This window comes from Sceloporus undulatus, chromosome 9, assembly GCF_019175285.1.
Source record: "Sceloporus undulatus isolate JIND9_A2432 ecotype Alabama chromosome 9, SceUnd_v1.1, whole genome shotgun sequence".
In the NCBI taxonomy this organism is placed as follows: Eukaryota; Metazoa; Chordata; class Lepidosauria; order Squamata; family Phrynosomatidae; genus Sceloporus; species Sceloporus undulatus.
This window is the reverse complement of record NC_056530.1, coordinates 1453474-1472092: the sequence shown is the minus strand read 5'-3', so window position 1 is coordinate 1472092 and position 18619 is coordinate 1453474. Positions and strand designations below refer to the sequence as shown.

The window sequence follows — 18619 nt, the reverse complement described above, 5'->3', positions numbered from 1 at the left end:
TATTTTTATGTATGTCTTAATTATATGCAAGTGTACATTGATGCTGATGTATTTGTTTCTGTATGTCTTTTTATGTTTAATAAAATATTTTATAATAAAAATTATTCTGAATGTTCTTTTACTGTGCAACACAGACTTCGGAGATCACAAAGAGGATATGTCAGAAAAAATATTTAGTCCCATACTACTTGCATTTAGGTTATCTGAATATCCATATATAAAACCGTGGTGGGTTACAAACCGCCGCTTTGCGACGGTCTCCCGGCGCTGCTGTTTGCAGCAGCCAAACCGCGCAACTCCCTCACGGAGCAAAAAAGGAGCTCCAGAATGGAGCTCCTTCTCGTGGCACGGCTATGACGCCACAAAGTGCCGCTGGCACACTCGCGGCGTCATAGCCGCCGCGACACGTACAGAAGCACAGCATCCGCTACGTAAAAATGGCGGCAACCATCTGGAACGGCCGCCATCTTTTATGCGCAGAGTGTGTATTAGGATTAGGGAGGTGCGGAAGCACCTAACCTCCCTAACCCTAGTACACGCTCCACGCGTACTTTAATGGCAGTGTGTAACCCGCCCATGTGGCTTTTTAAGACCTTGTGGGAAGCTTCTTTTCTCTGTTCCAAACCCTCACATATGCCATTTGGTTAAGATAAGAGAGAGGGCTTTTCCAGTAACTGGAATTCTCTTTCAAAGGAAGCCACATTGGCCTCTTCCTTGTACTTCTGCCCCAAGGCAAAGAGTTTTTAATTCTTACAGGTTTTAGACAACTCACTTGCTGCTAAGAAAGGGGCTTTGTGGTGCAATGTTTTGAGCACTGGACTGTGACTGTGGAGAGCGAGTTTCAAACTCTGCTCAGCTATAGAAAACCATAGGCAAGTGACAGTCTCTCAGCCTCACATGATGGCAATGGCAAACCTCCTGTGATGAAACTTGCCAAGGAGACCCTGTGAAGTTGCTGTAAATTGGAAACCATACATTTTTGGACTTCAGCTCCTAGAAACCTTGAGCCGACATGTTCATGGCCCATGATGGATGGAAGATTCTTGGAAATGCAAGCTTTCAAAAAGAGAGAGAGAAATGTTCTCCAAGCATTATGTTTTTAAATCGTAGTCACAAGAGTCAGGGTAAATCCATACCAAAATGATCTCCTCCCCAATGAAGAGGGTGGCCTTCAATCCTGGCTGTCTTTCCCAGGAATTTAGAGAGCCCTTTGCAATCCCAGGGAGAGGTGGCCCAGCAAACAATGGCTTGATTATCTAAGGCATTTTCTCCCTGCCTTGCCCTTTCAAGAAAAGGTGCCGCCTGGCTCCATTTGCCCTTAGGAGACAAGAGTGGAGAATGCCTGCGATTAAGAGGGCCCCTCTCTCCAACCCATGTGGCTATCTCTCATCCCAGCAATGCAACCAGTTTCCAAGTTCCTCTCAGTCCCTGGCTGCAGGGCAGCACTCACACCAGATCTTTAACTTGCTTATACCTCAGTTTACTCCCTAGGATGAGGGCAGTCAGGAGGTTGGATCAGGACCCAGCTTGGAAAAATGACTTCTGGGGACTAGCAAAATCCAGGTGTCCTATTAAAATATAAAAAACTTCCAGGTTCTGGATTAGGATCTTTGCATAGTTTGCAGTAGGTCAACAAGGCTTTCAGACTCCCAATTGTCTAATTACAGTTAGAACTAAAAAGACATCCCACTCCCATCAGCAAGCAATAGATAGATTAAAGGAAACTTCTGCGGGTGGGTTTTCGTATGAAAGGATTGGTGAGTTTGGTTCTGGCACTGATCAAAAATTTCTGGGCTGAGCACACACTCAGAGCATTCTGTTCCTTCATTTATACTGTCTGCCTGTGCCACTGTTTTGTACCCAGCTCTGGATGGCAGACCTCAGGATTCCAGTTAGAAACAAATGCGATTCGGCAAATCTGAAGTCTACTTACCCTTAGTTCTAGGGCAGGGTGGAAAAAATGTGGCCCATTGACATTGGCTGCATGTGACTTCCAAGCAAAATTTGATAACATCCTCCATTTTGGAGTGGAAATTTTTGTAGCAATGTCCCCTAGGGAGACAGACGCAAATCTGCCATGTTTTGGGGACTATTGTGATATTTCACATCGAAGACAGAACTTCTTTCAATCTGAAACTAATTTCCATTTTACTTCCTGATTGAAAAAGAAAAAAAACCTTGACTGGTCCTAAAATAACTCACTGAAGCCCCAAAACATGATGAATTTGATCTTCTCCATGGTGTGACTGTGACCCCCATCGGTCCTTAAGAGCACAGAGAGGCTTTTTGGTGGGGGGAAATTTTACAAAAGGAACAAAATGCAGAAGATGGCCCTTCAAATTCCCATATAACACACACACCGGCCTTTCCATATGGGCTCTGTGTAGATTGAGGACCCTTCCACATGCCACAATTCTAGCACTGAGATTCCAGTAAACCTGCAATGGCTGCATCCTATAGAATCCAAAGGTCTGTAGTTTGCCAAGACCCTACATCTCTCCACCTAAGAATTTTAAATGCCCCTCTGCAAATCCCAAGATGCCATTGGATGTTTCCACGACAGTTAAAGTGGAATGATGATAGCACTATTACTGTGTTGCATGAAGTGATCCTGAGTTGGCAAGGGACAAACTAGCCAAGTTGGCAGCATACCATTTTCCAGAGATTTTATGGTCAAACCTGAAATCAGAGGCTGGTCTTTTGCAGTGCCATGGGAATGGGCCCTTATTGGGTCTCAGGAGCCCAGCAGGCAAAGAGTAGGAGGTGGGCAAGACTGATGCTGTTTTAACTAATGGTGGGAACAGGCATGAGGACACTCCTGGTAAGTGGATGAAGAATTTGGCTACCCAAGTAATATAATGAAGAATCAGGAAGAAAATACACAAATAAATGTTTGGTAGGCAGTAAAATGTGCCCACTAGCTGCAGCAGTTGCACCATTAGTGTTAAGAGTTTTCATCCATTGTCTTACCTATCACATACCATAGGTATGTGATAGGTAATTACATACATACACCCAACTCTGTAACTTGCCAACACATGGATAGGGAGGCTCATGAGTTATAGTGCTGTTACTCCCTGTCTTGCTTCAAAATGGCAGGATGGGTCCAAAATATTCATATACCCCCCCCCACTGTGTTTCCCAGTCCTCTTTCTTCACTCCTGGCTTTTTGGTGCATGGACATCACACAAATACAAAACACCGACTTTCAACTTTTGCTATTCAACCGGACACATTGTTTGAGGGATACAGAGGATAAGTAAGCAGCCCAGATAGTAGTTAAATAAAATAACAACATGTGAACTGGCTGGGTGGCTCAGACAACCATCCTAGAAGAGAAATGTACTTTTAAAAAAATGAAAATAATGCATAATATTGCCACTAGATTTCAACACCATTTTCTCCCAGAGGCAAGAGAGACTTGTGTTATCTTATTCTAATCACAGCAGGAACAGCAGCTCCCATAGGCAATGTTCTCATAGAAAAACCAACACACACTCCATGCACCCACATTCAATATGGGAGTGATAGCCCTGACCTTCCTCACATGGGTATTACAAAGATTAACAATATTAATGCCCACAAAGCAACATATACATCAGCAAATGCAGATCCGTATCCTAAAACCTAGCGACTGCAAGTCTCTCAAAAGGAAGGCTTCCATGGAGGAAGTGTTATAGAAATATTATGTCTGTAACAAAATATTGCCACATGTTCTCCCTCTTAAACCCAGTGTCCTCATTCACTGTTTCAGTTGGATATTCCTTCCAACCATCCAATTCTGCTCCATTCCAGGTTTCTTTTCTGGATGAGATTCTACCTTACATGGCTTTGGGATACTGTATATCCAAGGAGGTGGGAGGATGTATTCTTGATATTTTATGTACTTATGCAAACCTCAAGATTCCCCAAAGCATTCCGATAAGTCCCTTTTGTTTCTCAGTCACTCTGTTTCAGGCATAAAGCTACTGGCAGATACCAGATGAAGCTGTTATTGGAAGGAGTTATTGTTGAGCATTTACCCCCAAACAATCATACGCTGCAAAGAAGCCAGTGTTGCAATGATTACTATTTGTTGCCTCACACAGCATTTTTAACCATCAGAATTCCCCATCTGGAACCATCACATGAATTGAATATTGGAGAGTTTGGAATCCAGGTGTTTTGGGGAGTAAGACGACAGGATCTTACAGTCACACATAAAACGATTTCTGTTTTGTTTCCTTACTCAGACATGAAGCAGGAGCCAAGTAAGAGGGAACGAGCCTTGTGTAGTAGCACAGATGCTATTCACAGTAAGCCAGGATGAGCCAGCAGTTGCCAAACACAGCCATGGTATATCCAGAGCAATTGTCTAGTATCCAAGGAATATTTCTCTAACTTCAGGCATTAATCCCGAATACACTTCCCTCTATGATCAAAAACCCCAATCTTCCCCAAACTTGGTAGCCTGTGGAGGGATTTTACCACATATATCATCAATTCCAGGCAGCATGGCCATGTCATTTAGGGATAAATGAGTGGCAATTTGACCTCCATCTTGAAAGTGCAATGCTAGAAAAGCTGGTAGCAAGAACTTGGGAGAAATCGTAGCTCCTGATCAGAAGGATTTCTTTTCCAAAAATAAAATTCACAAGCCAGGTAACTGGATCAGGGCTGTTTTCCCACATCACCCCTACCCTTCAATATGGCCATGATATCCAATAATTAATTACCAAGGGGTTTCTTTGTTTTCCTTTCAAAACACATGTGCTCTCCAAGATTCTGGTGATTAGATCTACCAGTACATAAAGGACAAAAGAAGTGTTTTGATTGAATTTGCAAAGCTGGGACTTCTTAACCCACCCCACCCCCTGATACACAATTATTTCCTTCCTTGCTAAAGTGGTGGAAGGCCTTTTCCAGCTACTGAGGAAAAAAAGGAGGAATCTGTTGGAGCCAAATGATAAATTAGCATATGCATCTTCTATAGAGGGGGAAGCTACATTCCTGGATCTCAGAGCTGGCTTCCCCCCCATTGTCATGCAATTCCTCCACCATCACCACCAAAAAAAACCCCAAAGGACTTTTCTCTTTGCTCTCAGAGGCCTGTTACAGACAGGCCAAAATAAAGCTGCTTCGAGTCACTTTGGAGGTACTGTATGGTATTTCAATGATGCATGCGTCCTAAGAGTCCAAAAGCCACACCAAAGCCACACTACTGTTCTAAGGGCTGGAGTGCAGCTTTGGTGCGGCTGACTCGTAGCAGCTTTATTTTGGCCTGTGTCTGTAACAGGCCAGAGTTTATCATGATTTCAGAATGAGAAATCAAATCAGAATATGACATGAAATGAAAAAGATGCTCCATTTAGTACTTCATTGTGATCCAATCAAACCACAACTCAAAGAAGAACCTAGCAAGCCATGCTGCTCCAGTTCAAAGTAAGCCAGAAGCAGAGAACATTACCTTGAGAGGTCAGCACCATGCTATATGCAAAGGGATCTTGTTGCACCTTTGAAACTGATTGAAAGAAAGAAGCTGGGAGCACAAGCTTTTTCTAGGCTTCAGCCTAATTCCCCAGATGCATAGGGTGGAGTGGAGAGTCCAGACACAGACCTATATAATAATAATAATAATAATAATAATAATAATAATAATAATAATAATAATAATAATAATAATAATTTATTTGTATCTCGCCTAATCACAGGGAATCTGGGCGGCTAACAGCAGTGGAAAAATAAAATGTAAAAATTACAATAAGATCCAAAATAATAAATAAGCCAGTTATATGTGAGAAATGTCAATTAAAATTCACTCCACTGTATGCATCTGAGAAAGCAGGCTCAAGTCTACAAAAGTTCATGCTACCAACTTCTTTCAGTTATTCACAAAGGTGCTACAAGATCACTGTGCATACTGATTTTCCAGACTAACACAGGTATGTTTTTGAACGCCATAGAGGAGATGATGATGCTTGCCCCCATTGCTTGTTGTTACTATTAACATGCCATCAAATTGACCAGCGTAGCATGAGATGCAAGATTTATTCAGAAGATGTTTGACATTATCTGTCTCTGGTTGAGAGAGAGTAACTTGTTCAAGGTCAGCCAGTGAGCTTACATGGCTGAGCAGGTCTTTTGGAGTCCTAGTCCAACACTCGTACCCCTATATCAGGCTGGCTATCATATTTCCCTTTTAAACACTTTCCCACCCTTTAATTTTTCAGCTTTTGCATTCACATCTGAGTAAGCAAGCAATATAACCAGAGATATAGGTGACACTTTTCCACAAATATATTACAATTAGTATAAAGAGCAAGCCAATACATATATGAAAAGTACATTCACTCACAATCTTCAAACTCACTAAAAACAACTGACAACCAACTATCTTGCTCCACAACACACATTTGCTCCTCCAGCTATTACTTTTCCTTGGTTTTAACTCCATTTGCCTAACTTGGTAGTCTGCCTCAAGTCAAACAGACCATTGAATAAATTGTTGCCTAATAGTCAACCTGTATATAAATTCTACTGATTCAGTAGGTCTACTCAATCTGAGACTACCAATTGGATTGTCCAGCATTAACTTGTCATCCTAAAATGATATTTTTGTGATCCAGCCCCGTTTCTTACTAAAAAAAAAATAAACAATTTGACAGTATCCCATTGCTCTACTGTTGTGCAAAAGATTTAACCACTTCCCCATCAATCCAATCCATGAATTTTATGTATCGCCAATTAACTGACCCAAAAGACCCAAAAACAACCATACTAATGATGGTTGTTTAATGCAACAGATTGGGCTTCCATTGTCCTGTGAAAACCACCAGCAGCCTTTCCCAAAGCAATATGGTCCAGAGGTATTGAATTATAGTGGCTGAAAATGATGGGCACGATAGGCTAGCATTCTGATAGTTGTTATTTCATGTTATTTATATATCCTGCCTTTTTCCTGATACAGGGACTCAAAGAAGCTAACAACAAATTTAAAACAGTTACTTTCAACTACAGCAGATGATTCAATCAATTGCTCAATGGTAAGTCAACACATTAGTACAGTGGTACCCCGGGATACGAATTGATCGCGTTACGAAATTTCCGGGATACGAAAAAAATAGATAGGAAAAAACTGTTCTGGGTTACGATACTTTTTTCGGGTTACGAAAAAAATATCGGCGCGAAATTCAAATGCGAAGCGCGGCTAGCGGCTTTCCAGCCGCTAGCCGCGCTTCGGAAAAGCCTTTTCGGGTTGCGAAATGTATCGGGTTACGAACGCCGCGGCGGAACGAATTAATTTCGTAACCCGAGGTAGCACTGTAACTCCCATCAATTTATTGGGCCTAATCTAGTCAAGACTAACAACAGGATTTAGGTCTTAGCGTGATATATCTGGAAGTTATCATACTGGGAAAGACTGCTTCCATACAGTATTTCCTGGCTCTGACTTTTTCCAGCTCTGCTCAGTGGTGGCTTAGAAGAAAGCCACAATGCTTTTTAAATCGGCTTCCCCAACTGCAGTGTACAAAATGGAGTGGGCCAACTCTGAGGGGAAGCTGCGGCCAAATCAAATGTGATAGACTCAACTGATGACTCAAGGAAATGCCAAAAAGGATAATAGGCCTTCTTGGCAATTGTGGTTTAATCTCAGTTTAACCAAGATAACATTCAGAAAACCACATTCACTCCAAGCACGTGCTGTTCTTGTCAATGACTCAGATCACAACAGTCAATGCAAGTATTTCTGATTGGCTTTTCTACCTCTACTTTATCCATCTAGCTATGGCTAATGAGATTTATGTCCCCCAACCCAGTGGTTCTTAACCTATGGTCCACAGACCCCCAGGGGGCTGCAATGTCCTCACAGGGGGTCCACAAAGTCTTGCAGCTGCTTAGCTCACCTCCTCTCCACTGCAGAGCAGCTAAGTGACAGAAGCCAAGGCAAAAGCTGGATGGCTCTGCCTGCCTTTTGCCAATTAATCTGCTCCAACCAGTAGGTAGGAGCAGGAGAAAAATCTTTCCTGGTTCATTGTTCAGGTATTAATATTTTAAATCTTCAGTTAAGTCTTAGAGATCTGCAGCAACAAAAGATATTTAAATATTGTCTTTGGTAAAGAAAGAGTTAAGAATCACTGGTCCAACCATCTTGAGGGTTCCAGGCTGGAGAAGGTTGTAGCATAAAGGAAGGAAACCTTCTCCAGCTTGAGGCTGAGATGTTCTGAGGGGCTACATGCCACTAATGCTCGCAAGAATAGCAAGGCAAGTAAAACCTAATAGTATCACCACGATGAGAGCCAGTATAGTGCAGCGATTTGGATGTTGGACTAGCACTCTGGAAACCAGGGTCTGAATCCCCACTTGGTTGTAGAAACCAACTGGGTGACCCTGGACAAGTCATACTATCTTAGCCACAGAGGAAGGCAACGGCAAACCCCTCTGAAGAAATCTTGCCAAGAAATCTCAAATGATAGGGTCACCATAAGTCAGATTTGGAAGCATATAAAAACAACAACAGCACCATCACAGGAGTTTAAATAAATGTAAATTGCCTTTTTAAATGTATCACTTATGCAACTGTATCACTTATGCAAGAGGATTGTCAATAATGGCTGCTTTATTCCCTTTCAGCTAGAGAACCATCAAGGTCCAGAGCCATTGCCATGCTGGCTGAGGGGTTCTGGGCACTGTAGTCCAGAAAAGGAAAAGAAAGAAAAAGAAAACCTTCTCAGGTTCTGCCAAAGTCATATTCCAGAGGAAGTTAACCCTTTCCTCTTTGGGCTCCTGTTCAACAAACCATGATCAAGGAGGTGAGGAATAACCTTCATTCAGGAAGGTGACAATCAATGGAACTCTATTGATGTTGTGGAACAATGGATTTGGCCCATTAGTTTAATGGCAGTGGCAATAGTGAAGGAAAAGACCCAGCTTGAATCCTCCCATCATCATCCTGGATTATGCCATCCTGACATACTTGATTTTTCTCACTTTCTATGGCATTTATTTGCCATTTCCACTCCCATGTTTATTGAACCCAGATATGACCTACCCAAATCTCAGGTGGAGGGAAGGGGAACAACCCCAACTGGCCTCTTCTGTTGACAAGATTTTGATTACTTTGCTATCAGATCAGAAGAGTTGGGGGCAGATGATTGCTGGAGGGGAAGGGAAGAGATGGAGACCAGCCCCCTGCCAGCAAGGGCTATTCAGATCTGGTTCCTGTAATAAAGTGATTTAATGGACCTAAAGAGGCCAATTCCCTTCTTTCTTCCACAGCAACTTCCTGTGGGTTATCTTTCACATATGTAAATGACCAGGAGAGGGTTATCAATGACCCTGATGCCATCAAAGCAGACCCTGTGTCTGGTGTGAGGACATTGTGCATGGGCAAGAAGGGCATGATGCTCTCCAGAAGTAGTTTTTGTGTCCATTTGTGCACCAATTTCCGGCCTGCCAGTGACTTGCTACGCCATGTGAAATGGCCAAACCATTTGAAAAATAAATCACCAAATACATTTCAAGATGTTATAAAAACATCTTTGGCATTTACACAGCAATTTAGGTTGATCAAAAAGCATTCCCAAGATGTGACCTCAAGTAATTCGAGCAATATCCCAAAGATAATATATAGTATTAACCTGTTTGCCCCATGCGCAGGCTAAACTTAACCTTGCCTAAAACCAACCAAAGCAAGATTATGGATAACATGCCGATTTGCAATGCAGATTACTCAGATCACATTCTTAGTCATGCAAAGGGATCTTGTGGCACCTTTGAGACTGAGAGAAAGACATTGGCAGCACAAACTTTTGTAAACTTGAGCTGTAGATATATGATAGAATTAAGGCAGTTTGACACCACTTTATGAGTGCAGCAGCTCACTTGCAAGAAGCTAACCAGGATTTCCCTTCTACTCACTCTCAATCTAAGGAAAGTGTCGACATATGATCAATGCAAGCATTTATGGAGCTCCAGTACAGATTTGAATCTGGAGGCCCTTCATGCAGCAGTTCCCATGCTCCCAATGACTAGAGAGGAGCACCTTCCTTATTTTCAGTCTGTTCAAGTAAACTGAAGGAAACCTGTCTTCAAGCTCAAATTCATCCTTACTCACCTCCCCATTATGCAGAGCATTATCCCTTCTTCTCCCATACCATTTCTACATGTAATTTTGGACACTCATTTCTGAATCCAGTTCTACTTACTGTTGAACAGTTACATTTATATTCCACTTTTCCTCCTGTAAATCCAGGGCAGCACACATAACTCTCCTTCTCACTCACGTTATCCTCACAACAACCCTGTGAGGAAGGCTAGGCTGATAGCAACTGGCCTAAAGTCAATCCCTTGGGTTTAATTGCCTAGTGAGGGCTTGAACCTGATTCTCCCAAGTCCCAGTCTAGCTCTCTAACATTGCACAGGCTCCACAGCTCTCACACTTTTAGCACTAAAGGGTCAAAGTGAGAGCGTTCAAAAGCTTCCCTAAAGATATTCTCAATCATAGGCTAAAACACAATGGTTGTTTCTCCAGAAGTTCTTCTTCCCCAGAAGTTTGTATACACAAGTATGCAAACATGGATCTAAATCCAGTCGACTTACTGAATCAAAGGATGTTTGCTGAATCAAAACGGATGTTCAGTGGGTCCATTTTCGTTGGGATTAACAATTACATGTAGACCAGAGACTCATCAAATCCCACCACAAGCAACCTTTCAAAAAATTTCATAGACAGTCTAGGCAGTAACTATATCACTGCTTCTTCGTAAAGCAATTTAAAAGAGAAACAATGAGGTGCGGTGGTTGGACTAGAACTAGACAGATGCATGAGCTGTTCCAGTGACACACTGTCAGTTTAACCTACCCCACAGGATTGCTGTTCAGGCTAAAGGTACCATTTAACTGTCCTGGGACTCTGGGGACAAAGAAGGGATATAAATGTAGAATGCATAGATGGCTATATCACAATATATAGACTAACAGCGTCTAACCTAATGCCTTTGAGATGTGCCAAACCACAATTCCCAACCTGTTTATAGCATTCGCGGAGGCAATGAATTGAGAAAGCTGGTACCTATCAACTATTTATCACAACAATGCATTTATTGACTTATATCCTTCCCTTAAGGACAACAAGGCAGCAGACATTGCTCAAAATCCTGAAAGACAGATCAGAGGGAGGGAAGGAAGGAAGGAGAGAGAAATGCAGGCCCAGAATCGCACAATGCAAAAAAGTACCAGACTCTCCAGAACTTTTAAGTGATGGGAAGCCTACTTCTGGTTTTGAAAAATGGCTATTTTTTATGTTACACAATGCAAGAGGGACCTATAATGTATTTAAAAGGTGACTTGCCACTTCTGTTTCCAGGTGAGGCCATTCGTCTTTTGAAGGATGTGTAAAAGGGCAACTTCAGAAAGTCTGGAAGGGCTGAACACCACATAAAAGAGCCTGGTGAGGATTAGACAGTGGACTGTAGTGGTTTGAATGTTGGACTAGGAGTCTGGGACCCCCCACGACTGGAATACTTGCTCTGCCATTCACTGGGTAAATTTGGGCAAGCAAGTCACCCTCTCTCTGCCTCAGAGGAAGGCAAAGGCAAGCTCTCTGTGAAGAAATCCTGCCAAGAAAACCCTATGAAAGGGTCACTTTAGGGTCACCATGAGCTGAAAATGACTTGAAGGCACACAACAACAAGGGCCATTGTCAGGAAGTCACCTAATCTTTATGATCTCAAAGAGAAGTGAAAACTATGCAGCCTTCCAGATGTTGCACTGCAAACCCCAGCAACTCTAGCAATGGTGAGAGCCACACAATGGCTGGGGCTGGATTTTACCCACCCCTGCTCTTTGAGGTGCAACTGTGTCTGTGAATGAGAGTAAGCACTTGAGTCATTGGTTCTATACATGTTTCTAGTTTTCATTTTGTGCTCACACTGTATTCAGTTGGCCTACAGCTGATTGGTCGTGGTGGCTTCATATCACATCTGGAGTGGCCTACCTTCATGTACAGTTTCAAGTCCAACTCTGCTTCAGTTATATTCTGCAGTATGTATACTCTCTTCTCTTAGGACCCTGGCCTCTCAATGGCCCAGCATAAGCCAAACATGGACCCTAAAACACAACCAACAATGTCTGCCATTTGTACATCACTGAGGAAGGTTAGCGATGAAGTGTTTCAGTTGTGTTTGTCCATCAGTACCCCTTGAGGAAAAGTCAGATTGGCTTCTTAAATAAACCCAGGCCACATAAAGGGCAGGAGCCATTATAGTGGGATGGTTTGCATTTTGGAAGACTTCAAAATGACTGGAGCACAGGGTTCGAATCCCTGCTCAGCCATTAAAACCCACTGGGTGACCCTGGACAAATCTCTCTCAGCCTCAGAGGACTTTGCAGTTGCAAACACCCTCTAAAGAAACCTGCCATGAAAATCTTGTGATAGGTTCGCCTTAGGGTCACCATAAATCAAAAAATACTTCAAGGGATATAACAACAACAACAACAGCAGGAAAAACCCCTGCTGTTTCTTATCTGTTTGAAAACAGCAGTGGAAATGAGACACCTTGGCAGTAATGCTCTGTGGGGTGGAAGGCATCCTGCTAAGCAGAGGACTAGTTGCTTAGCACTTATAACTTGCTTAGCACTTGGTAGGAACACCACTTCTGTCCACAAACATTTCCTTTATCTTCATGACCATATATCTGTTGACTGACCACTCTGTCATTTAATCTTTATGGTCTCAAAGAGGAGTCAAAACTATGCGGCCCTCCAGATGTTGCACTGCAATGCTCTAGTAATGGTGAGGGAAATAGGGACTGCAGTCTAACAACATCTGGAGGGACACATATGTAATTTCCACCACTATTTTGGATCCAGGCGTAGAGGTAGGCCCAGTGAAATCAACCAGACTGAAATAGGTCTATTCCAAGTATGAATAAGGAGACTGACCCTTTGAATCACTTCAAGAAGAGCCAGTGTTGGAGGTAGGCTGGTGGCTCTCCTTTATGCACAGAAACCACAGAAACCACAAGCTGTCACAAGTGTTCAGTTTGACCAGACAATTACACCATGTCTCATTCTTAGTTTCTGCAACTTAAGCTAGCAACCTATGCAAGTCTATATTTGCAATCCTTAGTGTAGCATCAGCAAGTTAACATGTGGCCCCCTTGTCCCACATGTCTCCCCCTCCCCTATATATTTCTCGTTAGTCTAACCGCAGGACAGAAATTTCCCGTACAGCGAATGTCCAGTATACTACCTATGCAATTTTGGTTATCCCTTGTCACACATCTCTTACAGTTAAGTTTGGCAATTTCTTGTCACATAGCAACTTTGAATTGTCAATGGCTTCTAGTTATCATTTATTACCTTTAGTCCTTAATTTAGCCTCCTTTTTACCCTATCAGAATCATGGCAGTTAAAACTGGAATCGAAGTGCTACAACTGGGCAGTGTGAATGGCCATAAATCTTGCTCCAGCCTATTAATCCAACTCCTTTATTACAGTTGCTTGACATTAAAAATATTTAATCATGTTCATACACCTACAAACATTTGTATCTCAGACTTCCTTTATGTCAAATCTTTACACAATACTAGGAGTGGATGAGAACAATTGAAACCAATAACAAAATATAATAAAATAACAAAAACTGGTAGCATAAACAAAAAAAAAAAAAGGGGGGGGAGTCCTGGAACAAATCATTCCTTAGTGCCTCTTCACCAAGATTCCCACATCATGAGGTATGCAAGGACACATAGGAGCACTTAAAATTGTGGCTGCAAAAGCAAGCCATGATGTCTTAAGGACTTTTTCCTCCACAGTGGATGAATAAAAAGAGGTTCCAATGGAATGCGGATGATCTTTTCCTAGTATAGGGAGGAGGTGTTGGGGCAAAGTTGTTACAATGGCCAGAGACACCCAGCCACTTAATTTTTGTGTGCAAGACTATTGGGGCCTACAATCGGAAAACTAGACTGTCTGGGGGCAATAAATCCTGGGGAGAACAGAGGGCTGCCACCCAGCCTCCAGGATCTGGGGGTCACCACTGAATTCCAGAAACACAGACAAGCACAAAACAGGCCTCACCTTTTCTTTAAAGAACTTGCCATTGCATTCTATCAGCTCCCACCATTCCCTCCCACCGTCTAACCGAGATGGAACCAATTCCAAAAGTCGGCCCTCCCCAGGTTTCCCCCTCTGCCTGAAAAGGATGGGCCCCATTTCTCCCAAATTCAGACGGACACTTAAAATCCCAGCCACATACCAGTGACTGGTGATGGGCTACAACAAAGCAATTGTCCTTTCGCTCGGACAGTCCAGCCGCAATCTGCCTCCTTCCAAAGAGGAACAGGGAAATCAGCATTCCGTATTTATTCCCTCTGGGCTTTTCCATCAATGTATCCAAGCCCTGACCTGGGGGGAAAACTATTCTCTGGGGCTGGGGGAGTAAAATGCAGAAATAATGGCCCACATCCATTCATTTTTGTAAATTTACCATCTGCCTGGGTGGGAAGGAAAGCAAGACTCAAGGGAAATCCTGAGCAGTAGGAATCAAATCCGAGGCCAATTTCCAACAGGATTCCTCTTGAGCAGAGGTTTAACAGCCAGTCTTTCAAGTGAAACAGAAGCACGGGTGTATATATAGTCGGCCCTTCTTATACATGGATTTTTTATATATAGATTCAAGCAGATGCGGTTTGAAAATGTTCAAAAAAAGTATAAGTTTCAAATATCAAACCTTGATTTTCCATTTTTATAAAGGACACCATTTTGCTATGTTATTATATTTAATGGGACTTGAGCATATGCAGGTTTTGTTATCCACAGAGGATCTTGGAACCAAACCTCAGCGTATAACAAGGGTCCATTGTATACTTACTTGTTTTTGTATTGGAACTATTCCTTAACAAACTGAAGCCTACATTACACCAGTTATCAAAATGGCTGCTGTCATCAGAGATTTCTTAGCCAGAAGAACCAACTTGGGCCTGGAGAGGGATCTTAGATCACCTTGACTTCCTTCTTAGACCTAGAGGCTCTGCAAAGAAGCAAACTGGGTTTCCAGAACTTTTAGCACCTTCTGAGAAAATTTCCATAGATGTGGTGTAGTGGTTTGAGCACTGGACTACTCTGGAGACCAGGGAATTTTCCACTTGGCCATGGAAACCCAGTGGGTGATCTTGGGTGAATCACATACTCTCAGCTCCAGAAAGTCCTGTGATAGCGTCACCTAAGTTTGCCAACTTGAGAATGTTTGACATACAATTCTTCCCCTCCACATTCAAATTAGGATGGTTCAGAAATGGTCCAACAAAATTTTATTTGCTGTATTGGGAAGAAGAACTTGGAACGTATTGGGAAGAAGGAACCTGGGAAAGTGCTGCAATAAAACTGATTCAAAAACATGGCACCTTCCATGGATCCATTACAGATATCAACAGAAAGATTGCATGTACAGCGCTGTGTAAATTTACAGCGCTTCATAAATAAAGGTTAATAATAATAATAATAATGTCTAAAAATGCAAGAACAACCGCACTGTTCCATTAGGGACAAAAACAATCAAAACCTACCACCTGACAATGTCATTATTAGGATCAAGCAAAAGGCTGCAGTATTGGGAGGCTTCAAAACCAGAGTGGATATGGAAAGAGAGAAATTTGAAACGATGTTAAGGCTGCAAAGTTTGCATTTATAACCACATTTAGGTTGCGGTAAAAGAATAAGAGAGTAGACTTAACAGCACACCCATTCACACACTTCTTCATATCTCCTGGTGCAGTCAGTGAGGCTAACTCTCAGATAAGTGTGTTCAGGATTGCAACTTTTATTGGATTAGGCTCTAATAGGTACCATGGAGATTTCAGGCTGTAGTTAGGGCTGTGCCTGCCAGATCCCCCAAAGCAGTGATTCCCAGACTTTGATCCTCCAGAGGTTTTGTCCTTCCGCTCCCAGAATTCCTGGCTGTTTGACTAAACTGGTAGGGCTTCTGGGAATTGAGGTCCGAAAGACTTGGAGATCCAAAGTTTGGGAATCACCACCCTAAAGTCACCAGATCACATCTGATCTTGGAAGCATTGATTGCCATCACTGTAACAATGAACTACATTCCATAATTTCATTCAGTGCAGTTCTAAATTACAGTCAGTGTATCGCCCCATCTCTGTTTGCTAGTTAATTGGATGAAACCACATTGAGAATAAAAAGCCTTGTAGGTAGCACATCGTACCAACGGCTTCTTTAGTCCATACTGCAGCCTAGGTAATGACCAAAGTCCAAAGTAACCCCCTTCAATTACTACTTGTTCCTATTATCTCTAGCAACACAAGTACCACAACCTTGTCTTATGATTCTTAGGTATCTTAGGGTCAAAGGGTCAAAATGTTAAAAATTAAGAGACCTTCCATTTTTACAGTGTCTATCTCCGTAAAGAATCTTGTGGCAATCTATAGACTAACATATTTAATCTGGCTAAATTAACTTTCAAGGAATGTAGCCCCTAATGAAGTGGCAGCATCACCCTTCTACAAAACCATAGGCCAAACAAAATCTGCTAGACTTTTAATGTGCCACAAGTCTCTCTTGTTATGCCTTATGACAGCAGACTTAAAGTATGCAAAGAAAGAAAGACAAACACATATAGCCTTATAAAAGTACTCCTAAATAATGAATTATAATAGAATGGCTTCAACCAGCATAACAGTAGTGGTTTGAGTGTTGGACTACAACTCTGGAGAACAGGATTTGAGTCCCATCTTGGCCATTAAACTCACTGCATAACCTTGGGCAAGTCACACTCTCTCAGCCTCAGGGGAGGGCAAAAGCAAACCCCCTCTGAACAAATCTTGCCAAGAAACTCCCCACCTTAGGGTCACCATAAATCGGAAATGACTTGAAGGTGCACAATGTGAATGGTGGAAGTAAACTTTGTGAGTATGTCAACAAGTTCCTTGTTTATCACAGATGGGAAGCAAGGTGGAGTTATGTGGATGCAATGCCAGACTTCATAAGACAGACCATAAACCATGCCCAAATTCCATTTGTACATCTTTCTTAGTAAGATGTTACCAAGTAACCAGCACTACAAAACTGCAGGGCAAGAGGATGTTTTGGTATCACCAGGCATCCTTTTAAAATTTCCAATGCAGTTGCCATGTTAATCAATTGCAGCAGCATCACCCTTCTCTAAACAACATTCTAGAAATGAACACATTTGATTTAGACTTCAGACTACTTATAGTAGTCTATTTTGGATTTTTATATGACCCATGGATTTTTATATTGGATTATGGATTTTTATATGACCCATGGATACATCGAGGGTAAAATTTAGGGGCATATAATGAAGGATGAAGCAAAGGAAAGAATGCCAAAGAACTTCAAAAATTCCAGCAGGCATAACTTTGTATTCACACTAAAGGCTGAATGGATAAGAAAATGAAAAAGGATTGGTGCTTCCAGGACAGATTACACTCTTGACTTTCACCAGGGAATGAGTCCTTTTTGAATAAAAGGTAAAGTATAATACATACGTTGATCCGTAGATAAGTCAGTTCACTGACCTTGGGTAAGTCATATGCTCTCAGCCTCAGGGAAGGCAATGGCAAACCTCCTCTGCACAAATCTTTCTGGACCTGATTTTTTAAGCCAGGGCGGGCCCTTGCTAGTACCAGGACTATTCTAAGGACCTTCACAACCTCCTCTTCCTTCCAACTCCCTTTTTTATAGCAAAGGCCAAACACATGGGAAAGGGAAATCCAGCTGAGACCACTTTCCACCAGACTTTAAGGTCAGGAACCCAAATCCAGGCGAATCAAGAGAATTCAGAAAAAGGGATTGCAGAGCAGGAGTAGCATTGGGAGATGTAACAAAGTGGATCCCACCTACACTCTCCAAAAAGACCAAGCAGCCAAGGATTGAGTCCAGGCAGGCATAAAAAGTGGGGCAGGAAAAGCTGTTGCACCTGGGATGGAGGAGATCCAATGCTCCCTTTGCACATGGTGCGTAAAAAAGTTAGTTGTCCATTGAACTAACCTGGAATCTCCTCCATTTTTACAATCTCTCTCTGCCACACATACCCCAACACCCTGCGCCAGCTTGTGCCAAGCAGTGATCCCCCAACTTCCCCCCCCCCCCGGGCTGCATCCACACTGCAGAAATAACCCAGCGTGATGCTGCTTTAACCACCACCACTCCATGCATTGGCATTCTGGAAACTGTGGTTTGTGGTGGCACCAGAACAAGCTGCCATTCCCAGGATGCCATAGGCGTGGAGCCACATGATAAGACCTGGTGGTTTCTGCCCTGTGGATGGTCTCCAAGAGGGACCCCTTGGTCCTTTGGGCTGGGAAAAGGTGTCCCCCTGCGATCTCTCCTGGGAGGGCCCTTACCTGGTGGACGAAGACATCGACGGGGGCCTCCAGGGCAGCGCCTTCCTTGGTGGTCATGGAGAGGAAGCCAAAGCCCATCCGCACATTGAACCACTTGCAGATGCCAGCGCCCCGCAAGGGCAAGGGCTGCCCACCTTCCTCGGGCCCTGAGGGCTCGGCCTCCCCCTCCTGGCCCTCACAGCCCCCTAAGAAGGAGAAAGGGAAGGAGAAGGAGGGTCAGTGGGGAAAGGAAGGGCCCACTCTTCCCCCCCCCC

General features: G+C 42.9%; 1 protein-coding gene across 1 annotated transcript in view; it reads right to left on the bottom strand.

Moving 5' to 3' along the window:
* The window catches only part of LIN28A (lin-28 homolog A), a 44537-nt gene that overhangs the window by 20484 nt on the left and 5434 nt on the right, over positions 1–18619 (bottom strand). Inside the window, exon 2 of the mRNA XM_042440475.1 lies at positions 18366–18550. Within this exon, the coding sequence (XP_042296409.1) occupies positions 18366–18550 (185 nt within the window). The remainder of the gene's footprint in view (positions 1–18365; positions 18551–18619) is intronic.